This window comes from Garra rufa, chromosome 6, assembly GCF_049309525.1.
Source record: "Garra rufa chromosome 6, GarRuf1.0, whole genome shotgun sequence".
Classification (NCBI taxonomy): Eukaryota; Metazoa; Chordata; class Actinopteri; order Cypriniformes; family Cyprinidae; genus Garra; species Garra rufa.
In genome coordinates, this window is record NC_133366.1 from 52,858,545 (window position 1) to 52,883,698 (window position 25,154).

Sequence of the window (25,154 nt, forward strand, 5' to 3'; positions counted from 1 at the left end):
CATTGTGTCAGTGTCTGAACCAGCAGATCTCCCTTTTAATTATGAATTGGTTGCATCTCTGCCAGCAGTTTGTCCAGCATCATCACTGCCACCATTCTTGATTCTTTAACCAGCTGTTTTGGGCCCTGAAGTCAAGACAGGACACCAAGTTGTGCAGAAGAGTAAGTTTTAATTGAACTCCTTTAAACTTTAATTGGAACTTTTCCTAAAGTTAAAAGAAAATTATACAATGTAACACTCAGTACTTTCGATGTGCACCAGGGCCCGTATTCACAAAACATCTCAAGGCTAAAAGTAGCTCCTAACTTGCTGATTTAGGAGAAAATCTTAAAAATAATGGGTGTGTCAGTCCTAAATTTAGGACTCCTAACTTTTTGCTCTAAGAGTATTTCACAAAGCATTTTAGCACTAAAGCTAGCTATTTTGGAGAATGTTTTGTGAATACGGGCCCAGATGTGCTGTAGGTCTTAGGAGCTGTACATTTAAGGCTTGTTCTTGTCTTCATATCCGATTGGAATCTTATTTAAATAATTGTCTTTTCACTCTATGTATCGCATTTGTTCAGATCTGATTTGTGTGTCTGTGTTGCTTGTTTGTTTATACTGAATAACTGCCTTGGCTTCTATGGCAATGACGTTGTGTTGCTATGCATGCGCTAAAGTAACAGTAACAACAATACAGTTTGCAATTGAGATGTTGTCGTACAACATGCCAACATGTTACGATTGCACTAGATTATATTGTGTAGCAGTAGAAACATGGGAAGCTGGAGTGCATGGTCTCAAAACTCAAAAGGGAGGTATTGTCTCGAAGTATATTGTCATTTCTGCTTGCCTTGCACTTTGCAACAACACAACTTTGTTTCTACAAGATATCCAGCATGTTTTCTACAAACAACGTCTGATGTGTTTATGTTTTGTGTGTTGTGAAAAAGTGACATAAGCAAAAAAATCTATGCAAAAAGCCGGTCTGAGCAGTCAGGCTGAAACAGATTTCCAGAAATGCCAAAACAGACTACACAATCTTCCAAAGTTTAAAATGCATGCATGTACATTTAATATTATGTGAGCTAACTGACTAGAATACAATTTTCAAATAGGTCAAGAGTGTGTTTGTAGTGTTCATCTTAAGCATAAGCAGACCAGAACACAATCTTCAAAATGATTAAATGCATTAGAAATATGACTACATTAGATATGTGGTTGGTGTTTTCTGATTTTAATTTAGTTACAGAATTTAGTAACTAGTAAGTAAGTAGACTTTTTGCTTTAGTGAGGTGGCCATTCTATCTCTCAGTCCAGATGAAAGCTGTCCGCAAAAAGAGAATATATTTTCTACAAAGGCTTGAGATGCAGCGGCACAATCCACTGCAAAAGGTTTTGGAAACAAGTTGATGATAGTTCTTATGCATCATGTTCCATTGTGGCTGTATCTTAAAGCCTGAATGAATGAAAAGCCAGAGAAGTTGCAGTACATGTTTCCATCAAGAGTGGAAGGCTTACTTCACCTAGAAGCACAGTGCTGGCATTCATCAGAGATGCCATAACATCAGCAGTGGCAACAACAAGATCAGAAAACTTTAACAAAGTGTTTTTTAGGCAATTCCTGCATGTCTGTTCTCATACAGGACAAATTTGAGCCCTTGAATTGTGAACTAGATACGCAGTTGCTACAGAAACCTCCCGCTCTCTCTATTGAAACCAACACGGAAATGTCTTAAACTGCAATTCATCGACTGGCCTTTAGAGACTGGCTGCAAAAGGGAGTCAATCCCATAGACGCCCAATGTTATAATGCCCTACTTTACAGCAGAAAAAAATATGTTTACAGCCTGGTACAAGAAGTGGTTTTGGTCTATATAGCTAATTCCGCCCTTCATGTCAACTGTGAGGGGGTGAATTTTTTTTATAGCTCATCCGTTTAAGTTATATTAAGCCTTAAAGTTCTGCATTATTAAGGGCGTGGCCACTTGAGTGACAGGGGGACTGCCGCTGCTGTCACCACTGTCGCGCTAGGTGGGTGTGGTTTCAGCAACCAGCTCCATCCACGTCCCGCCTCTTTGCCCATTTTTGATTATCCGGGAGTGACACGTGATGACACGATTCCAAGATTGTCCAAGACAACTGAATCCCACCTACTATGAGCTTCAAAATCATAGAATAGTCCTCTTCAAAATCAGAAACCTACGGGTGACGGGTGACACTACGTCCATATTTTGGTTTGCATCTGTGCGAGCTGCACTGGAAACCCTGCATTTTTAGTTGTACTATTATCTGAAGGAAATGGACTGCGTTCTGATTAAATGTTTAGCTGACATATGTGCTACAGTTGAATAACACCAGGATAAAATGCTTTAACTGGAATGAGTTATGCTGAGTGAGAGGAGGCATGGGTATCTAGAACTGCTGTGTGAGTGAACTCGCTGTCATTCAGAAATTCCAGATGGAAGCTATGGCTCAAAAAGTTTAAATGTCTAAGGCCACATGAGGCTATAAGCATTCATGACAGAATTTAATTGTGTACACTATTACACTTACACTATTTTACTCTTATACTAATTATGAAAATAAAAACCAAAACTAGTAATAATTCTCAGAAATACTAAACATTTCACGTTAATTTCAAAAGACATGGGAATAGCACCTGATGGATGAAGAGATGTTGATGAATATTGTAAAAAAAATAATAATTGTTTTCTCCGTGAAAGAATTGTAGCCTATTAATAGTGGTATTCACGGAAAGAGAATATTTTAAATATTGCTGTCGTAAATCCTGGTGATCATTCAAGGGTTCACTGAATTCTATATTTTTATCATGCCAAGTGTGTGGATTTTATGTTGCTACAGTAAATGCAACAAGATATACTTTTGTGCGTTTACTGTACTTGGATTAGGGCTGGGCGATATGGCTGAAAACTATATCACGATATCAGTGTTTCATATCGGTCGATATCGATAATTATTGATATTTTTATGACCCATTTAAAATAAGGACCAGGAGAAAAATATATTACACTCAAGCATTTTTATTTTAAACTTAACCTGCCTCTGATCATAATCCCCTCAGTTATTAAGACAGAAATGTCAACAACCATGGAAAACTCAAATAATTAAAATGTAAACATAAGTCTAAAGTCACAATATGCACTTAATTATCTCTTAATCCTCAATTCAAACCCCATTCATTGTCGATGAAGTGAATGGTCAAGCTAATGTATGGCCCAGAAGTACGGCTTGACCACAGGTCAGAGGTTGTTGCAAAGTACTTGGCTGATAATATTTATTTCTGCACAGATTGCTGGTTGCCAGTAGCCAACATTACTTCTTTCCCGGTACTTTAGCCTATACTTTGTGTAATAACAAAAATATTTATTTAAGTGAAAAAAATAAGTCCAAAACTTTCAACATTTTGAACAATAGGGCCTTACGATCTTTTTTTTTTTTTTCAGAAATTCTTGTTTTAATTTTTCTGATAATCAAATGAAAGCAAAATCACTGATTTATTTTTAAAAATAAAAATAAACGGAGCTTTACTGTTAAAATTAATACATAGAAGAAAAATTATATTCAGTTAAAAAAAGGTTTAATAATAATAGTATTTTTTCAACAATTAAGTGGTGACTCTTTATTTTAATTTATCATATATATTGTTTTATGTAAATTATTTAAATGTGAACATATAAACACCTACATTATACTGTATAAAGTAATACAAGACTAATATTGTTCTGTTACATGTTAAACCGTACTTTTATTTTGACAGGTTGCCGTGAAGTTTCAGTGTGTAATACAGTATGAATGATGCTAGTTTCACTAATGAAACGGTAAAATTGACAAAAAGTGACACTCACAGCAGCTTTGGAGATGTATTTATTGGAGTTTGTCTGTTCATGTGAGATGCAAAGGCCAAAAATTAGCGGGAGCGTCACGTGTGCAGTATGCGTGTAGTGAAAATAAAACACGTCTCCTCCATTCATACACATAGAGGCAAACGGAACATGCAGGATTCTTATTGAAACGGTCTTTTTGCATTTCAGTTTTCACAGACACTAGTCCATATCGCGATCTGAATTAATTAACAGACCAACTGTTGATTTATTGGTCCAAAAATCGACGAATTCCGCGGCATTCCCCCTATAGTAAAGTCCGTTTTTATGAATGGAGTCCGCGATCCCGTCTGTGAGGAGACATTGTAAACGCGCGATCATGTAGAGACAGAAATGACATGCCGTCGTGTAAATAAGATTAATAACATAAGGCTATTTAGTTTGTTTAATACAACAACAAGGACCCGTTCTGTAGGAAAGATAACCTTAACTTCTATTGTGATCTGGCGCTATGAACTGAACGTTAAAGGGGGGCTGGGCGGGCCGACGAAGAATACAAAATATCGAACGTTTTATCGAACACATTTTTTATTGATATCGATCTCTTGTCTATCGCGATATATATCGTTATCGTTTTATCGCCCAGCCCTAACTTGGATACTTGTTTTAAAAGTTAGATTTTCGTAAACAAATTGTTAATGACACAAAAAACAAATTCAGTTGTAATTTTAATCTGACACATTTATTTACCTAAATTAAAATGACACATTTTAAACTCATTTTAGACCTTCTTGTACAGGTTCCCAAAAGAAAGCCTTCTTGTTTTAGTAGTATGTTTCTTTTTCCACCCAGCCTGAAACAAATAAGCACAACTGTCAGTTCATTCTTAAATCTCTAAAATAGTCAAACAGACCAAACTACTGTATTTGTAAACATAAGTTTCCCTTCAAGGGGATTCACACTGCATCCTCTAGTGGACACTATGGGGAATGTCATGTAGGCCGCGCAGCCCATGATGTCATTAGCGGAGTGCCCAAAAGTATAAGAGCATGTCATCAACTTTCTTTGTCTTCAAGAGCCATGTTTGTTCAGCGTGTGTGGAAACCCCATGGAGAGAAAAAAAATCGAGCAAGGGCTTTAGGAAATATGTGCCTCCGTGTCCTAGATTTCTGACACCTAAGGACACAATTCCTAAAGCCCTCACTCGACTTTTTACATTGTGTCTTGGTGAGGAGCACATACGTTCAGTGCTCTAGTAAACTAAATGCGCTCATTGTGATAAGTTTCCATTGAGAAAGCTCCACTCACACTTGCCCCTGTTCTCGAGGGAGGGATGTGGGATAGGCATCTGTCTCATGGCTCAGGTACCACTGCTGCCGAGGCACAGCGGAAACTCAGGTTGTGGGATGTTTCAGAAGGGTTTGGATCCTTATAGGTCTTTGTTATCTTGAACGATCTATGGGATCTAAATGCTCTTTCGCTTGGGTTAGCTGATCCCACAGATAGCGCTTTGCCATGATCTTTCTCCCTGATCTCCATACCGAACTGGGTGAAACCATATTCTGCTCAGCTACATCGTTTTCAACATGCAGATTATGCTAATGAGGGTTAGGCTGAGCACAGATATGTGAAGATGCCCCCTGTGGAGCTTGCGGCTATCCCTCCTAGACTGAGTTAGCTTTTTTGAAGTCTCCTGTTCTGCCATCCAAGCCACTTCAGACCACCTTGCATTTGAATGGCATGGTGTATGCAGGAGCAGGTCATGCAAGGGGGATTTGCACACTACTACCAGGCAGACCTGCTTAAAGACATGGATGAAGGTAAGTGTTCGCCTCCTGAAGCGGTCGAAAAGCTGCACTGCACTACGGATTTGGCTTTCCATTCTACTGACATTGGGAGGAAAGAGAATAACTTTCTTCTTGATGCTCCACTTTCGCCTTCCATGTTTTTCCATTGAGGTGGGAGGTACATTGCTCACCAGACCAAGTCTTCCTCTGGACAGGCAGCTGTCCCGTCATGATCTGAGGATCGTAGGAAGCACCAGAAATTGAATGTGGCCAACTCTTTCCAGGAGTCAAGTGCAGAGTAGGCGTGACACTAAGCGGAAATGAGGGGACCTTAAGGAGGTGATTGATAGAAGCACTGCACTCACCAGCATTCTGACACCAACACCATGCCTCTCTTAGTTTCTCCACTGAGTATTTTCTATATACTTCCATCAAAAGCATGTCCAAAGAAGATGCAATGCGAGTTCCCTTGAAGGGGAACGTCTCAGGTTATGCATGTAACCATGGTTCCCTGAGAGGGAATGGGACACTGCAAGATGCTTGGGAAAAATAAATCTTAGATATATAATGACAGGACATATTACCTCCTGGGTTCTGCCTTAGGAGATATTTTCTAACTTCGTCATAGATGAAAATAAGCAAAGAATATGGGAAGGCACAGAACCACCACAATGGTCTAAATAAAAAAGCAAAACAGGGTTAGTTAATTAATTAAAAAAAGAAAAAGCTTTACAGGAAATGTATGGTGTTTTCAAGGTGAGGTAAACAAGTGTCATTAAAACTTTCAGATTCGACCTACTTTAGTGGATACATTTTGACAGCAACATCAATGCCTGGGCAGTAGGATAAGAACGCGGCCAGAGCAGTCTCCTCAAACAGACCAAAGATGAGGATTCTATTCCTAAATACAAAAAAAAACAAAAAACATACTAATTATGATAAATAAAACTGGCCAAACTAAAGGTACCATGAGCAACAATCATCTGGAACTGAACAAACAGTTCAATCTAACTGATATCAGGCCAGTATTTTATGGCTTGTTGGACATGTACATACTTCATTCCCTGCTGAAAGATGGAAAGCCTCCTGGTCTTGCAGATGAGCACATCAGTCCATTGCACAACTACAATACTGCTAAAGAAGGCTGTGTGGCATGTGTACTCCACAATCTTTCTGCTCTCATGGGTCTGCATCAGACAAGTACAAACACAAGAAGATTATTTAAACAAATGATATTTCTATAAAAGCGTTAGTTGACATTTGTCAGATTTGATGTGACACCTACCCACTGCTGGCCATAGCTGTCTTCCAGGTCATTTAGATATTTGTCTTCCCAACCAATTCGAATTCCTATCAGATCCCAGGGCAAGAATCCATTCTCAGCAAGAATTACAAAATAGGTAAAGAACCCACCGACAGCTTGCATCATGCCTAAAATTAATATGAAGACACGTAAGAAACAAACAGAATTTAACACCTAGAGTGCTCTGTAAAAATAGTATGCACTTACCAATTTGACCATAGCTCATACTGATGAGCCTCTCATTCACCAGCCTATCTGTTTCAGCATTTCTGGGTTGTCTCTTCATGATGTCGCTTTCAGCAGTTTCGTAGGCCAGTGAGATAGCAGGAACCTGTGGCGATTAATAGAGGAATACATTAATGCATGGACATTTTATATTTCTCTACATTTTTGTATGAGTTATTTTCCTTACCATGTCAGTTCCCAGGTCAATACAGAGAATGGTGACAGTGCCCAAAGGCAAAGGAATATTAGCAATGATGAACATAAGGAAGGGTGAAATCTCAGGGATGTTGCTGGTCAGCGTGTAGGCAATAGACTTCTTCAAGTTGTCAAAGATCAGACGGCCTAAAGTTGAAGATACATTTAGGAAATAAGTGTCTAAGTAACCTTTATCATTATTCATTCAAATTAAGTTTTCAATATCACACCCTCTTCTACTCCAGTGACGATTGAGGCAAAGTTGTCATCCAGAAGGATCATGTCAGCAGCCTGTTTGGATACGTCAGATCCTGCGATACCCATAGCCACACCAATGTCAGCTTTCTTCAAAGCAGGAGAATCATTGACGCCATCACCGGTTACAGCTACAATGGCACCCTGATAAGAGAAAAAAAGCATTAAAATGGTACCAGCTGGGTAAAATCTTTTAGTATCAGCAGGATCAGATTGATAACTGTCTGACGGTACCTGTCGCTGACAACCTTCCACGATGATCAGCTTTTGTTGTGGAGAAGTTCTGGCGAACACAATTTCTGTATGGTTTTTAAGGACCTCATCCAGCTGTTCTGAGGTCATAGTCTTCAGTTCTCCACCATGCACCACACAGGCCTTAGCATCTCTAAAGGTACATTTTTATTTTTACTAGTAGACATGTAGGGCAAAACTTCTGCTTGCTGAATTTTTGAACGAAGAGAATACATTTCTTGCAAGTGGCAGAAGTTACAAGTTTACCTTGGATTGACCTCTCCAACAGGGATTCTCAGACGAGCTGCAATATCATCCACAGTCTCATTGCCCTCAGAGATGATGCCGACACCTTTTGCAATAGCCTTGGCTGTGATTGGATGGTCACCAGTAACCATAATAACCTGTAACAGAAGAATCATATTTATCAGTTGATCACTAAATGGGATATATTCTCAGCATATTCAAGTAGTGGATGTAGAATGATGACAACACCTTAATTCCAGCACTCCGACATTTAGCCACAGCATCTGGTACAGCTGCACGAGGAGGATCAATCATGGACATGAGACCAACAAAACACAAGCTCTCAGTTGGGAAGTTCACTTCATCAGTATCAAATTGAAAGCCCTCAGGAAACTGGTCATCAGGTAGGGAAAAGTGGCAGAACCCTGTGAGGGAGAACACAGAATTATTCATGTGTTGTAATTTACTATTATGTGTTTTCATATTCTCCTGTAGCTGTAAATGTAATGCTTTTCTAAAGGAGAACTTGATAAGGTGGCTTTACCCAGCACTCTTTCTCCAAGACCCCCAAGTTCTACATAAGCATTTTGAAAAGCATCTTTTATTTCATCGTCCATAGGCTGCTCTTTTCCTTGAATCAAAATAGTAGAGCATCGATCCAAGATTCTCTCAGGGGCTCCCTTCATCACCAGCAGGTGCTTAGACTCCGAGGGATTGGGATTCTTGTGGATTGAGAGCTAGAAAAGCATATAAACTGCTTTTAGGACAACCAGTCAAATCCGCATCATCTTTACAGAACACCTCAGCAAAAATACCTGATACTTGTTGGTGGAGTTGAAAGGGATCTCAGAAATCTTTGGGTACTTCTCTCTTATTTCAGTGACTGAACCACAGCACAGCTCAATACACTTCAACAGGGCAGACTCTGAGGCATCGCCAGCTGTGTCTCGCTACAAAACAGATGTTTTTAATAAGAAAAAGCTGCCACATTATATGACACTAGTAAGAATGTATATTCACTCTTAAAGGGTAGATATTAAGATAGCACACCATAAGGACCGGAAGATGGTTCTGATCCGACAGGAAGACGGCCCGATTGCAAAGGCCAGCAACACGTGCGAGAGCAGACCAAGTAGCCGAGCTCCTGTCAAATGAGGTTCCACTCTGGTTCTCTGTGGTGTCTGCTATATGAATATGATTGTCAAACCACATGTGAGCGACAGTCATTCGGTTCTGGGTCAAAGTTCCAGTCTTGTCAGAGCAGATAGTGGAGGTTGATCCAAGAGTCTCCACAGCTTCAAGATTCTTCACCAAGCAGTTTTTCTTTGCCATGCGTTTGGCAGTCAGTGTCAGACACACCTACATTAAGATACAAGTTATGTAATCATTTTTGGCTCAATTGAAGTGTACTTTGGCTTTAGAAGTGTACATCAACTCCGACTTACAGTAACGGTGGCAAGGAGACCTTCAGGTACATTAGCGACAATGATTCCAATCAGGAAGATGACAGCTTCCAACCAAGAGTAGCCAAGAATCAGGGAAAGAATGAAGAAGGTGACACCCAAGAATACGGCTACACCAGTGATGATGTGGATAAAGTGCTCGATCTCTTTAGCAATTGGCGTTTTTCCACCTTCCAGGTTGGAGGCGAGAGTGGCAATACGACCCATGACAGTGCGGTCACCGGTGTTGATGACGATCCCTCTGGCTGTACCTATTGAATATTATCATGTTCAAGCGTCATTTAAGACATTTAGTCATTGTCCAGAACTGTTGTAAAGACATTTTTAATTTTGTACCGTCAACACAATTGGTAGAAAAAAATGCAATGTTTCTTGTCTCCAAGGGGTTTTCACTGGAGAGGTCAGGAGTACGAGTTTGGGGCTCAGATTCACCAGTGAGGGAAGAGTTGTCCACCTGGAAAGGAAAACAATGCGGTATGTTTAATGAAAACTTATGCAGTACACATAATGAAATGTACAATATTTTTGCCATAACATTACTTTGCATCCATGTGCAGAAACAACACGAATATCAGCTGGGATTCTGTCTCCACCTTTGACCTCCACAAGATCACCTGCAACTACTTCCTCAGCATCTATGATCTTTTTCTCTCCATCACGCATAACCAGGGCTTTCTACATGACAGTAAATGTACATACACATGAATATCCTTATATATTATTATTATAATATATAATATTATTATATTATATATACCTGAGGAACGAGGTTCTTGAATGAATCCATAATCTTTGAGCTCTTGGCCTCTTGATAGTATGAAAAGCATCCATTGATTGTGACAACAAAAGCAAGCACAAGTCCTAGATACAGCTGCAAGAAAATAAGATAAATGGTCATTAATTTAATGCTTTTATCCAAAGTTTGCAGAACACTTGTTCAGAATAATTCATCAGGAAAAAACAACATTACAAGCATTGCTCAAGAGTGTGATGGTCTTGAGCTCAGATCTTTAATTAATTAAATATAGCTCAGAATTTCGGAAAATAGTGATGTTATTAGGTTTATTGACATATGATTTATCCCAATGTAGAAATAAAGACAGAATATTTTTTTCATACATTGTCATTTGCTGGTTCTTCTCCCGAGGCAGCCTGGATGGAATATGCAAAGAAGCAAAGAAATGCACCAATCCACAGCAGTGTCTGGAATCCCCCAAACAGCTGTCTGCAGAACTTGACCCATTCTGGAGTCGTAACAGGTGGAGTCAAGGAATTTGGTCCATCACGGGCTAAGATTTCCTTTGCTCGGGAAATGGTCAAACCCTGTCACAAGTTATAAAAATGGAGCAATTAAGGGCATACAGAAAATAGATAGTCATAAGGAATATTACATGCATGTGGCCTTCTAACTAAAAGGAAAGTAATCCTGCACAAAATGTAATTTATTTCACACACATTATTGAAAATAGAAATAATGCATTGGATACTCACCTTGGTCAGATCAGTGCCATATTTCCGACTAAGCTCTTCCAAGGTCAACTTGTGGTCATCCTGCAGAAAAGTAATGATTATGCAAAGAAATGCACCAATCCACTTTGGAATTTGAATTCACAGATCAATCAATCAATCAATTAATGATTTCTTACCAGTTCGACTTCTTTCTTCAGTTCCTCCATGTCCTTTTTGTCCCTTTTCCCTTTTTTGGGCTTTTTGACTCCATCTTCTGATGTTGCTGCCAATTTGTACTTATCATTCCCTGTCTGTTACACATAAAACAAAGCCTATATATTATGCATACAACCAGATCTCCCAAAAAACAATCAGCTTGAATGAATGTATTGCACTTACCCCGAGCCCCATTTTCCTTGCTGATTTCCACTCAAGATTCAGTGGTTTCAGGAGTCTGGTCTTGAAGACAGAATTTGGACAAAACTCCCTGTGTGTCCAAACCAGGTTTACAGATTTATACCCTGCCAACTCACCTGCATAGGGAGGTGTTCATGTAAATTTAGGGAGGAGTTTGTCAGGTGTCATTTAGCTTTAGGTTTTATTTAACCTTTAATTATAGAGGTAGGTCATTTCTGTGAAACCTAGGTGAAGGACTGGTTTATTAACTATCTACAACTTGTTTGCTTCACTTTTGATCATTTTTTTCTCATTTACATAGAGTAAATAATGACTGTGTAAAATGTGTTCTATGGCCCTAAATATTTAATGAATCACTCTGCATTTTGAATATAGGACCTTTTAAATGTTAATGCAGTTAAAAGATTGTGACAGCCTTCATGTCCTTCACAGTGCCTTCAGATTTAGTCCAATTGAATGCCTCCAGCATCATCACACAAATGTGGGTGCTGCAAACATGTTTGCATTGGTTTATAAAGCCCATGGCTATCTATGTGAATGTCCCTCGCATAAAGTCTAAATATTAAAGCCTTGTTGAGAATTTGCAAATACATTTGTGATGAAATCCCAAAGAGCCTTTATGATGAACAAACTGATGACCAGGATTGTCAGAATATGGGTTACTTACTGCCATTGTTGTTCACTCTGATTTACTTGTTAACATCTGCAATGCATTTAAAATATTTAAATAAACTGTTGTGGTGTTTATTGTAGGATTTGTTCAAATATGTACAATGTTTTATATTCAGCCAAATGATTTTTGGATTACATTTAACAAGAACATATACTAAAAGCCAACATTACTAAAATGTCTAACTGTCTTGACTTTTATGCATGACTAAACTGGCTTGGGTTACTACTTTCACTTCCAAAAAATTGGGTAACTCAACAATTGACAGTAACCACTGACTCCCATAGTAAGCAAATAAAAAATACTATGGCAGTCAATAGAGATCAACTGTTTGGTTACATTCTTTAAAATATCTTCTCTTTTGTTTAACAGAAGAGCGAAATGCAGGTTTGGAACCACTTGAGGGTGAGTAAATGATGACATGTCTTGTTAATAATAACTCACATTAAATTACTTTCTTTTAAAGGGGAGGTCTAATGCTATTTTATGCATTCTGACTTATTTACACTGTTAAAGAGATGGATTCTCATGCTTAACATGGCCAATGTTTAAAAAAAAAAAAAAAGGTGGAAGCATGACAGAGTATTTCCGTACCAAATTGCTTACATATGTTTTGGACACTTATCCCGGAAGAGCTCACACACACACAAACACACACCAACTAGAGCAAGATCAAGTGCACGCCCATCAATGTGCTTCCAGAAGGATTCGTCATTTTGTTTCTAGATCACTGAATCAACAATGTCACCAAAGAAGCATGTTTTTGGTTGTGAGGGAAAGATGACTTTGTTTAGTTTCCCAAAGAAAATCCGTTTTAAACGGATAGTTGACCTAAACATTAATTACTCATCCTTAGTGTCGTAAGACCTTTGTTCATCTTCAGAACACAAATTAAGTTGTTTTTTTTTTTAAGAGCCAAGAGCTTTCTGACCCTCCGTAGACAGCAATGTAACATAGAAACATAATAAGAACATCGATAAAACAGTCCATGTGACATTAGTGGTTCAACCATAATTTTACAAAGCTGCAAATACTTTGTGTTTTCGTTTTTACTGGTGTCCTTACTACTCTTCTGGGCCTGGGAACCTTTCAGTTGCATGTCTATACAAGGTCAGAATGCTCTTGGATTTCATCAAAAATATCTTAATTTGTGTTCAGAAGATAAACAAAGGTCTTACAGGTTTTGTAACTGGTGCATAAGGGTACGTAATTAATGACAGAATTTCATTTTTGGATGAAAAATGAGTGTCACAGCTTGCAGATACAACTAGACTCCAGTGATACAAAGGATGCAATACTACTCTATTGGTACTCAAGATTAACATGAAGTTGGCAGAAATAAAAGTAATAATTGCATACTCCCTTATTTTTATTTTTTCATCACTTTTGACCTTTTTTTATTTAGAAAGAGTAAATAATGACTGTGTAAACGATCCAGTGTCTAATAAATCAGTCTGTTTCTGTTCAAGTTTCAAAACTCTTCATTAAAAGTTAAAATTTGCACTTTAAAAATAGGACCTTGTCAATGTTAACGTTTTACTACGTTGATTTACTATGTGTTGTCAGTCAATAATCATGTCCTTCACAGTGTTTTAGAGTTTAGTCCACATTTATGCCTCCAGGAGCACTGATGTGGGTGCTGCAAACATCACTTTTCATTTAAACTATAACTGGAACAATTTCTCTTTTGAGTTTGCATTGATTTATCAAGCCCTTGTGGCCTGTTTATGTGTCCCACAAATAAAGAATCATTGAAAAAAAAAATGTGAATTGTTTTTTTTTTTTCGGAGTATACACCTATTGACATTGCTGAAAGCCAACATGCTTTAAGAATAGAATTATTACATCATAAGTGTTGTTTTTTAACATATGATGATAATCATGTATAAATAAACTAGCTATTTATACTTTTATGCATGACTAAACTGGCTCTATTTAGTGTTCTCACTAATTTTATAAACAAAAAAGCAAATCCAGCTCCTTTTAACTGAACGTATTGGTGAAAATGACCAGATTCTGTAACATTTATTTAATATATATATATATAGAGTAAATAGTGTTAATAAATGCAAATGCAACTTTCTTCTCGAGAAACATAAATATTACCTTTCCAGTGAAAAAATCTGTTTAGGCTAAAAACATTGTCTGGTCACAACCGTGAACTACATGTGGTATTACAACCTGAGTATTTTCTTTCATTTTTTTTTCTCATGGGTTGGTTGAGGTAGGGTTGGAGATATTTAACAATATAGATATAGTTTAAAAAGACATTTAACAGAAAGAGTTCTTATGCAACAGAATCATAATAGCCTCAATGACCCCCATGTCCTTCAAAACATCCAAACATATTCCATCAGCGTCAGTTAGGAACAACTTGAGGGTGAGTAAATGATGACAAATTCATTTTTGGCTGAACTCTCTCTTTGAGTTGTTAAATATTTGAAGAAATACAGCTTTAGAAGTTGAAATAATTATAAGAAAGGTAAAAGAAAAGGCACCAACCCCCAGAAACACCAAGACTATTTACACTACATACAGTATACTACTAACTATACACAACAGGTGTGGAAATGCCAGCCAGAACAGAGATCACAACAATGATAACAAAGGACATCATTGTCATCGCTAGAGACCTTCAGGGCAGTGCCATATTTATTTTTGGACCCGGATGAAAGCAAGGCTGTGAGGTACAGTGTGTTCAATGGAATATACAACATATCAATTATCCTGCCGATGAAATGTCTTTCTGAAAGGTTTGAAAGTTGTGAAAATGTGATCCAGGACCTTTATATAGTGTGTGCCATTGTAAAGACTAAGTCTATCCCCCACTGCCTTGTTTTCAATGTCATTATATTCAATAAGGTGTAAAACTCCAACCTAAGGTCTATAATAATGCTCCCTTCTGCAATTCTCCATTCAAGTGGTATGTATTGCTTTGTGCATTTAACCTAAATTATTTTACAATAAAGTAAAAATAGTTTGAAGATCAATGAGCAATTCATCATTTAAAACAATGCACTTGTCTTTTAGAACGATGGTCTTTCTTAAAACTGGTTATTCGACTCGACTTTGTCATTACTGAACCAACAAACTGTTCTAGTCTTTTAAAATGCATTGCACCAAAAATCCAAAGCATGCATGCTTTCTGTTCAGACTGAAGTATATAATCACTATAATATGGCCAGTGAACCACCTTGTGAGGAAAGCTTGAAATATGGTCTTTAAACCATTCCTCAAGGGAAAGGCTAGTTTTAGGAGAATGTAGATTTAGAGAGATTGTCACATTGGTTGAAGGCAGTTGAGACAAGCATTAAGAACGTGATCACCTGATGCCTTTAATCTCCTGAAAACTCACAGCTTGTTTAATCGGAAATTTTTCTTTTCCTTTCTCCACATTTTGACAGTATGTCTATCTCATTCTTACATATGGGACACGGGAAATAATGTCAAACAAACTATCTGTCTGATAAAGTATTGGCACTTTTTTTAAATGAAATGTTTCTGCCTAAGCAAAAGAGATGGCTGATATAATGCTCCACCCATAGGCTGTGGTTCGGAAATCCCCATTCTTTCTTAGGTCATCACTTCTAGCTAAAAGGAAGTGCTGAAATAGTTGCCACTCTATAGCTTTCTTCTCCTGAAAATACACCCATGTGCTTGTGTAAACTTGATAATCACCCAAAAAAAATGTTTTATTCATTCACTCAAAGAATAAAGGGTCCAGTTAAAGCAACACATTTTATGCAAATGATGATTTCATAGATAAATGTGTCATATGCAAAAGTTATTTTGCTATTTTTGAATAATATCACAATTGAAAGTAAAACTGAAAGTAACATGATGGCACTTGGTACTTTTTTTCCCTTCAAACTGCAATTTTAAATACTCACGCTCACTCAGTTTAAAAGTGAACATTTAGACTGAGGGATGGCTTCATTACCAATGATTATAGCTGTTTAATACTAAATGTCATATGTCATACAAAAATTGTTTTAAAGAGTTTGATACGCTTGGAGGATTGTAATGGAACTGCTCTAGGAAGTTTCTTGGCTAGTTGACAAATCCGCCTATTTATTCAGCCTGTTTTTTCATTGGGTGCCAGATCAGTGTGGAGGAAAAGATAAGGAATTCAAGGAGGAGAAGGGAATGTGATTTCTGAGTTAGGAAATCAACTTGCTGACTGGAGAAGTAAAGTTAATTGCTTGTTTAAACAAAATATCATTTGTTATTTGCTATAGACTATGTGAAAGCTATAAACCATATTTTCCTTATTTCAATTTAAATTGTGGTACTTTGGATTCCAGGAAACCACTGCCAATCACTTGGACACACAAATCCATGTGTGTCCAACCCATGTATTTGTACCCTGTCAACTCACCTTCAGGGCAGGAGTTTAGAAAAAATTGGGAGGAGTTTGGCAAGTGTCTTGTAGCTTTAACATTCATTTAACCTTCATTATGTCTCACTTATGTAACAATTGGTTTTCTTAATATGTGACCCTGGACCACAAAACCAATCTTAATTAGTACAGGTTTATTTATAGCAATAGCCAAAATGTGTTGTTTGGGTCAAAATTATCAGTTTTTTCTTTTATGCCAAAAAATCATTATATTACGTAAAGATCATGTTCCATGAAGATATTTTGTAAATTTCCTACTGTACATATATCAAAAATGTTCAGTTAGTAATATGCATTGCTAAGAACTTCGTTTGGACAACTGAAAAGGCAGTTTTCTCAGTATTTGGATTCCAGATTTTCAAATAGTTGTAACTCGGCCAAATATTGTCCTAACAAACCATACATCAATGGAATCTCAATTTTAACCCTTGTGCCTTCAAAAAAAAAAAAAAAAAAAAGTTACACATATGTGTAAATGGACAAAAATGTGATACCAAACTAAAAATATGATACCAAACATTCACTAATTTTCACAATTGTATGAATTTTTTTTTAAAATAGTAGTTAATTTCCATATACTACTTGCTAAACAATTTTTTTTTTTTTTTTTTTTTTTTTTTTTTGCTTATTAGATTCTTGGGTGTGTCAGTGAAGAACAACAACATTAATTTTGAGGCATTTATATTTGTTATATAGTGTTAGAAAAAAAATGGCACAATTTTACCATAGTAAAAAATGGTAAAAATGTAAAAATAAACTTTTTTACATTAAAAATGTAAAAAAGCCTTGCCGATAGTATGAATGCCTATTAGAAAATATTGCATCATTTTATAGTCAAATTGCCCTGGGTTAAAAAGTTGCAGTTTTAATGGGTTTCAATGTGGACATCATTTTTGTCCTTAAGGTCCTGAGTGTGAGTATTTTTTTTTTACAGAGGGTAAAATTTATTTTTTGAAGGAAATGAGGGTGAAATATTAATATTTCAATAAAAATAAACGCCTGAGGCAAAATTTCCGCAGTTGGCTTTAACACAGGCACACTTATAACAAAAAACAAAACTGAAATGGACAAAAATGTCCATAAGGTCGCACAAGGGTTAAAATGGCCCTTATGAATGGTTTTGTGGTCCAGGGACACATATGCTAATATTAATTCATGCACATATTTATCTGAGATTTTTAAGATGTATTTATTTTGTAAAGACCTTTAGGACTTTTTGCAAAAATAAGTGAAGAATGACTACATTATAATAAATCTGATAAATCAAACTGCTACCATATATGTGAACAATTAAGCACTATTTAAGCTCTAATTTTGAGACCTTAGCCTTGTTTTGTAAACAATTGTTCTGTTTAGTCAGTCAACAGAACCTCACAGCCCACATCTTAGCCTTACTTCCTTAAAAAGTTCCTAACGCAGCTGAGAATGACAACATGGCACACGTTTGTGGAATAATGTTTTTATGATGTTCTGCTGGTTTCACTGATGTGTATAAACACATCTCACACAGCCTTCATGCCACATGACCTTTATGATACCAAGAAGTATTGGAACTCTCAGTATTATTTGTTCAATTCTCAGAAAAGGCAAGCACTAATAAATATAGACTGATTTATGTCAACAGTGTAAGCAACTTTGGATTAAAAGTGTCTGCTAAATGCAGCAGTGCAATAATAAAGTCACATTAAACTTTGTGGTTGTTAATTAGTCTTTTTTCTGTCAGCTGTGTGTGAGAAACAGGTTTGAGCATGTGAGCCTATGCTGCACTGAATAGGCTCTTTTTTTAGCATACTGATTTAAATGCTGACTAAGGCTAAGGTTTGGTTGATTTTCATTGTCTATCAGAAGACCTCTGCTGGTAGATGAAGTAACTACACCATGACTTCATGTTGATTTTCTAGATGGCTTTTATATTATATGTGCCCCTGGACAACAAAACCTTAAGTCTTAAGTAGAATGGTTATATTTGTGGCAATAGCCAAAATACATGGTATGGGTCAAAATTATTTAACTTTCTTTTATGCCAAATTAATTAGGATATTATTTTGTACATTTCCTACCATAAATAAATCAATGCTTAATTTTTTATTAGTAATATGCATTGCGAAGTACTTCATCTGGACAACTTTAAAGAAGATTTCCTCAATATTGATTTTTTTGCATGCTCAGATTCCAGATTTTCAAATAGTTGTATATCAGCCAAATGTTGTTCTTTCTTAACAAACCATACATCAATGAACAGCTTCTTTTTTTTCTTCTTCTTCTTCAATTTCAGGTCCAGGGTCACATTTGTAATTTTATATGACTATTATAATTTCTTTTTTTTATTAGCACTAAAGCCCTGTGTATACATTTTGCATGGTCTCTATTTTTATGTTCTATTCCAGTTTAATAAAACACACACACACAAAATTCAGCTCAATAAATTTGACATTTATTTGCTGAAAAAACACAAAACTGTAGTTTTGAGAAAAAATGTCTCTGAAAATAAGTTTGCAATAGAGCGGTGTCTTGTTTTAATAGTATGTTTCTCTTTCCACCCAGCCTGAAAAAAAAAAAAAAAAAAAAAAAAGCATTGATATTAGATTTAATTTTTAATCTCTTAAAGCAAGGAAACACTGTAGGAAAGAAAATTCTGTTATTACCTCCCGGATTCTGCCGTAGGAGGTATTTTCTGACTTCATCATAGATGAAGATGATAAGTGAGTATGGAACGGCAGTGAACCACCACAGCGGTCTGCATAAAAGAAAACAAGGATTTCATTTGATTTTCATTGTTTCAATTCTTCATGCTATTTAAAGTCAGCTAGACAGTTAAAGAAGATCCCAATTACTTGTGTCCGCTCACCTTAGAGGATACATTCGGACGGCAACGTCCATGCCTGGGCAGTAGGACAGAAAAGCTGCAAGTGCAGCTTCCTCAAAAAAGGCAAAGATAAGGACTTTGTTTCTTGGAAAGAAGAAAAGAACAATTTACAATTAGGCTTTAGAGGTGAGCAGCCTCAAGCTGCAACTGAACAAACAATCCACTAATGCTTTATGGCTTCTCTGAAGCTTGATTGCATCCCTTGTGTTTACATACTTCATTCCCTGCTGTATGATGGAATTTCGTCTGGTCTTTACAATGATCAAGTCACCCCACTGCACAACCACAACACTGATGAAAAATGCTGTGTGGCATGTGGACTCTATAACCTTTCTGGCCTCGAAGGTCTGAATCAAACAATTAAAACACAGGAACAAAACAACGTTTATAAAAAGATTTAAAAGGCTAATTTTTGTAATATAATATAAACGCTTTTTATTTCACATTTGGCTTGCTAAAGCTTTGGCACCTACCCATTGTTGACCATAGCTATCTTCCAAGTCACTGATAGTTCTGTCTTCCCAACCAACTCGAAGTCCTGGCAGATAACTGGGCCAGAATCCATTCTCACCCATAACCACGATGTAGGTAAAGAACCCTGCAGCTGCTTGGATCATACCTAAGAAGAAAAATCAATGCAATTAAATTAATTGTTTAATAGACGCTTTGTTTTCTTTATAGAACAAGAAAGTGCTTACCGATTTGACCATATGCCATACTGATGAGCCTCTGATTCACCAGCCTGTCTGTTTGCGCATTTCTGGGTTGTCTCTTCATGATGTCGCTTTCTGCATTTTCATAGGCCAGTGAGATAGCAGGAATCTGTGGCAACAATTAAAACGAATTAAAAACAGATAAACAATGAAGGTTCTCTTCAGTAACAGTAATCTTTCTTACCAGGTCAGTGCCCAGGTCAATGCAGAGAATGGTGACAGTGCCCAAAGGTAGAGGAATACCAACAAGGACGAACATGAGGAAGGGTGACATCTCAGGGATCTTACTGGTCAGCGTGTAGGCAATGGACTTCTTCAAGTTGTCAAAGATCAGACGGCCTAAAGTGGAAGATACATTCGAGAAATCAGTGTCTAAGTAAGCTTTATCATTCTTCAGTCAAATTAGGGTTTCAATATCAGACCTTCTTCTACTCCAGTGACGATTGAGGCAAAGTTGTCATCCAGAAGGATCATGTCTGCAGCCTGTTTGGATACGTCAGATCCAGCGATACCCATAGCCACACCAATGTCAGCCTTCTTCAGAGCAGGAGAATCATTGACGCCATCACCGGTTACGGCTACAATGGCACCCTGATAGGAGAAACAAAGTGGATTAAAATGGTACCAGCTGGGTGAAATCCTCTAGCATCAATAGATAACGATGTCTGAGGGTACCTGTCGTTGACACCCTTCCACGATGATCAGCTTTTGCTGTGGAGAAGTTCTGGCGAACACAATTTCTGTGTGGTGTTTTAGAATCTCATCCAGGTCACTATCGTTCATGTTCTTCAGTTCTCCACCATGGACCACACAGGCCTTAGCATCTCTAGAGATACGCTTTGCATTAGAAGACATATAAAGCAATTCCCATTTTCACATCTGAAACAGGTTGAGATGATTACCTTGGATTGACCTCTTCAACAGGGATGTTCAAACGTGCAGCAATATCATCCACAGTCTCATTGCCTTCAGAGATGATGCCGACACCCTTTGCAATAGCCTTTGCTGTAATTGGATGGTCTCCAGTAACCATGATAACCTGTATGGGAATAGTCATTAAATTAAATGACTTTGAATGAGTAGTCTTGGCTGTAATTGAATGGTCACAAGTAATTAGCAGTAGATTCCATACCTTGATTCCAGCACTCCGGCACTTGCCCACAGCATCTGGTACAGCTGCACGAGGAGGATCGATCATGGACATGAGGCCAACAAAACACAGGTTCTCAGTTGGGAAGTTCACATCTTCAGAATCAAATGCATAACCCTCAGGAAACTGGTCATCAGGGAGGGAAAAGTGGCAGAAGCCTATGAGAGAGATCACAGAGTTATTCATGTATTCTTCTGTAGACATGCATTTGATGCTTATCCCAAGGTGAACTTTATAAGGTGGCTTTACCCAATACTCTTTCTCCAAGACCCCCGAGTTCTTCGTAAGCATTTAGGAATGAATTTTTCATTTCGTCATCCAGTGGCTGCTCTTTTCCTTGAATCAAAATATTAGAGCATCGATCCAAGATTCTCTCAGGGGCTCCCTTCATCACCAGCAAGTGGTTAGACTCTGAGGGATTGGGATTCTTGTGGACTGAGAGCTAGAAAAGCCATATGAAGTGCTGTTAGGATGACCAGTCAAATCCGCAATCTCCAAAGAACACCTCAACATATCCTGTACAATATACCTGATACTTGTTGGTGGAGTTGAAAGGGATCTCACAAATCTTGGTGTACTTCTCTCTCATTTCAGTGACTGAACCACAGCACAGCTCAATACACTTCAACAGGGCAGACTCTGAGGCATCGCCAGCTGTCTCTCGCTACAAAACAGATTTGATTGAGCAAAGAGTTAAATTGGCCTCTGGAATGGTGAAAGTTGCAAGTCCTAATGTAGCCCATATACATATTAACTAGAAGGAAACTCACGCTCAGGATTGGGAGATGGCTCTGTTCGGCACGGAAAACCGCACGGTTGCACAAGCCAGCGACACGTGCGAGAGCAGACCAAGTAGACGAGCTCCTCTCAAAGGCGTTTCCACTCTGGTTCTCTGTGGTGTCTGCTTCATGAATCTGGTTGTCAAACCACATGTGAGCGACAGTCATACGGTTCTGGGTCAAAGTTCCCGTCTTGTCAGAGCAGATGGTGGAGGTCGAACCAAGAGTCTCCACGGCTTCAAGATTCTTCACCAGGCAGTTCTTCTTTGCCATACGTTTGGCGGTCAAAGTTAGACACACCTACATGAGTAGACACAAGTTAAGTAATCACTTTTGGCTCAAACATGCTAAAATAGTGTATAGATACAACTGACTTACAGTTACAGTAGCAGGGAGACCTTCAGGTACATTAGCGACAATGATACCAATCAGGAAAACAACAGCTTCCAACCATCCATATCCAAGTATCAGGGACAGGATTAAGAAGGCCATACCCAGGAAGACGGCTACACCAGAGATGATGTGAATAAAGTGCTCAATCTCTTTAGCAATTGGTGTTTTTCCACCATCCAGACTGGAGGCGAGTGATGCAATGCGACCCATGACAGTTTGGTCACCGGTGTTGATGACAATCCCTCTGGCATTACCTAGGGTTTTATTATGTTCAAGAAATGTAGTTTGTCCACAGATATTGCAAAATGCATCCAGTGTATCAAACATACTATAGACACTTTATTACCTTCGACACAGTTTGTAGAGAAAAATGCAATGTTTCTCGACTCCAGGGGGTTCTCATGGGAGAAGTCAGGAGCACGAGTCTGGGGCTCAGATTCACCGGTGAGGGAAGAGTTGTCCACCTAGAAAGGTAGATGCCAGGTTTCATAAAAACACATAGATGAGATATGTATTGTGTTTTACATTTAGAAAGGTCTTACCTTGCATCCCTGTGCAGAGATGATACGAACATCAGCTGGCATTCTGTCTCCACCTTTGACCTCCACAAGATCACCTACAACTACCTCCTGAGCATTGATGATCTTTTTCTCTCCATCACGTATAACTAATGCTTGCTACATGACCAGAACAAAACAATGAGCCACGGGAAAGCTACATTTGAACATAAAATGATGTACAAGAGGCCATTACTGTACCTGAGGAACAAGGTTCCTAAAAGATTCCATGATCTTAGAGCTCTTGGATTCTTGATAGTATGAGAACCATCCATTGACGATGACAACAAAAGCAAGCACAAGTCCCAGATAGAGCTGCAAAACCACAGTAAGGTTTTTAGAAATTGACAAACTGTGTAATAAAGTAGAGTACATAAAAATTGAAAACAAAATATTTTCTCGTACATTGTCATTTGCCGGTTCTTCCGCAGAGGCTGCCTGGATTCCATATGCAGTGAAGCAAAGAAATGCACCAAACCACAGCAGGGTCTGGAATCCACCAAAGAGCTGCGTGCAGAACTTGACCCATTCTGGAGTAGTAGGAGGTGGGGTCAGGGAATTTGGCCCATCACGCTCTAAGATCTCCTTTGCACGGAATGAAGTCAATCCCTGCCATAGAGTACAAATGTTAAGTAATTAAATTAATGCAATAAAAATAATAATTCTCAGAACTAGAGTAAACGCCTACACATATTCCTACGCAATTTCAAAACAGTAAAGTGTCTTGAGTAAACAGGACGGGTATCTTTACCTAAAACATTTCAGTTTTATCAAAACAAGCCAACTTATGTTTTTTTTTAACTAAAAGAATATGATCATTAACTAGTTTTTGTCTGAGTCTGGAGTGCACTGCAAAAAATGCTTTTCTTACTCATTTAGATTTTTTGTCTTGTTTCCAGCCAAAATATCTAAGAATTCTTAAATCAAGAAGGATTCTCTAGACAAGCCAAAATAATTTTCTTGTTTCCAGAAAAAAAGTCAAAATTAAGTGAGTTTTTGCTTAGAACAAGCAAAATAATCTGCCAATGGGGTAAGAATTTTTTTTTATTTTTTTATTAAGATTATTTTTCTTACCCCATTGGCAGTTTATTTAGCTTGTTTCAAGCAGAAATGCACTTAATTTTGACTTTTTTCTGAAAACAACACAATCATTTTTACTTCTATAGAAAATTCTTTCCTGATTTAAGAATTTTCTGATATTTTGGCTAAAAACAAGACGAAAAAATGTAAGTCAGTTTTTTGCAGTGCAGCACAAAAATGACAGAGAATATAAAATTTCCCAAACTCTCATTACACCTCTGCTCACCTTGTTCAAGTCAGTGCCGTATTTGTCAGAAAGTTCATCCAATGTCAGCTTGTGGTCATCCTGCAGAAGAGCAAAAAAGCTTGAATCTGATAATAATGCGAGTATGACAAAGCTTTGTATTTTTCTTGGTGGCTATAGTTTCAGATGTCTATTGTATATATGAATTTCTCACCAGCTCCACTTCTTTCTTCAGTTCATCCACATCCTTCTTCTTTCTTTTACCCTTTTTTGGCTTTTTGGTTTTTTTCTCAGAAGTTGCCGTCAACTCGTACTTATCATTCCCTGACTATACAACATAAAAACAGCATATGACAAAATTAACACTTTACCTGAATGGAATAGAGCAAAGATGAAATTTACGCAACAGAACAAAACAATCAATCTGTGGAAAGGTCCAGCATAAACCAGCATGCCTTTCCATGCTGGTTTTGGTGCTAGTCTGTGATGCTGATCAACCAGCATGGTCTGGTAAGGCTTGTTGACCAAGGCTAGTTAAACTAATGAAGCATCCAGTTTAGGCCCAACCAGATCACCAGCATCCAAAACTCAACATATGCTGGTTGTTTCACAAGATAGGATGGAGATAACAATAGTCCACTCACGCCAAGCCCCATCTTCCCAGTTTATTTCAACCCAAAATCTGGTGTTTTGGATTTTAGAAGTCCTCTCTGGAGACACAAGTGCCTGTGTGACCAAGCCAAGTTCACAAAATTTATATTCCGCCAACTCACCGGTGTTTTGGGGAGGAGATTTGGAAGAATTTTGGGAGGGGTTTAGCACCTGTCATCCTTAACCTTTGATTTTAACCTTTCATTTATTTAACCTTCATCCATCCATCCTTCATGATTTTGGTGACATCAATGAGAAGGACTGGTTTTTGGTGTTTTATCGATTGATAGAACTATTAACTCGCCAATAACAATT

General features: G+C 37.7%; 2 protein-coding genes and 1 long non-coding RNA gene across 4 annotated transcripts; 1 reads left to right on the plus strand and 2 right to left on the minus strand.

Annotated features, from left to right (window-relative positions):
* Nucleotides 1–6: 6 nt before the first annotated feature.
* LOC141336331 (uncharacterized) lies at nt 7–10,388 on the plus strand. Its single transcript, XR_012355699.1, has 3 exons — nt 7–161; nt 9,915–10,005; nt 10,089–10,388. It is a non-coding gene; the product is annotated as an uncharacterized lncRNA (long non-coding RNA).
* On the minus strand, nt 4,651–13,732 carry LOC141336330 (sodium/potassium-transporting ATPase subunit alpha-1-like). 2 transcript variants are annotated; one of them, XM_073841905.1, is made up of 22 exons: nt 11,380–13,732; nt 11,178–11,291; nt 11,023–11,082; nt 10,651–10,854; nt 10,289–10,402; nt 10,072–10,206; nt 9,868–9,985; nt 9,514–9,782; nt 9,119–9,427; nt 8,884–9,018; nt 8,613–8,805; nt 8,318–8,493; nt 8,090–8,226; nt 7,826–7,976; nt 7,567–7,735; nt 7,329–7,483; nt 7,124–7,247; nt 6,899–7,044; nt 6,670–6,800; nt 6,413–6,514; nt 6,198–6,289; nt 4,651–4,679 (listed from the first exon to the last, which is right to left on the minus strand). In XM_073841905.1, the coding sequence occupies exons 1-22, from the start codon at nt 11,389–11,391 to the stop codon at nt 4,651–4,653; spliced, it is 3,075 nt and encodes a 1,024-aa protein (XP_073698006.1). In that variant the 5' UTR covers nt 11,392–13,732. The 2 variants fall into 2 exon arrangements, with proteins under 2 accessions (XP_073698006.1, XP_073698007.1); XM_073841906.1 differs by lacking the exons at nt 10,072–10,206; nt 11,023–11,082; nt 11,178–11,291; nt 11,380–13,732 and having other exon boundaries at nt 10,289–10,714.
* Nucleotides 13,733–18,982: 5,250 nt separating this feature from the next.
* Nucleotides 18,983–24,844, minus strand: LOC141336369 (sodium/potassium-transporting ATPase subunit alpha-1-like). The gene is made up of 22 exons (XM_073841949.1): nt 24,833–24,844; nt 24,403–24,516; nt 24,231–24,290; nt 23,330–23,533; nt 23,126–23,239; nt 22,910–23,044; nt 22,714–22,831; nt 22,353–22,621; nt 21,966–22,274; nt 21,725–21,859; nt 21,445–21,637; nt 21,178–21,353; nt 20,948–21,084; nt 20,721–20,871; nt 20,468–20,636; nt 20,230–20,384; nt 20,031–20,154; nt 19,806–19,951; nt 19,549–19,679; nt 19,315–19,416; nt 19,112–19,203; nt 18,983–19,011 (listed from the first exon to the last, which is right to left on the minus strand). The coding sequence occupies exons 1-22, from the start codon at nt 24,842–24,844 to the stop codon at nt 18,983–18,985; spliced, it is 3,075 nt and encodes a 1,024-aa protein (XP_073698050.1).
* Nucleotides 24,845–25,154: the final 310 nt, after the last annotated feature.

What these genes read in the sequence shown, in the direction of transcription:
- LOC141336330 (XM_073841905.1), bottom strand. An exon ending in TTCTACCAATTGTGTTGACG is followed by an intron (nt 9,783 to 9,867) that starts GTACAAAATTAA and finishes AATATTCAATAG; the next exon opens with GTACAGCCAGAGGGATCGTC. An exon ending in TTGACCTGGGAACTGACATG is followed by an intron (nt 7,248 to 7,328) that starts GTAAGGAAAATA and finishes TAATCGCCACAG; the next exon opens with GTTCCTGCTATCTCACTGGC.
- LOC141336369 (XM_073841949.1), bottom strand. An exon ending in ACGGCACTGACTTGAACAAG is followed by an intron (nt 23,534 to 24,230) that starts GTGAGCAGAGGT and finishes ACTCTATGGCAG; the next exon opens with GGATTGACTTCATTCCGTGC. An exon ending in CGTCACTGGAGTAGAAGAAG is followed by an intron (nt 20,385 to 20,467) that starts GTCTGATATTGA and finishes CTTCCACTTTAG; the next exon opens with GCCGTCTGATCTTTGACAAC.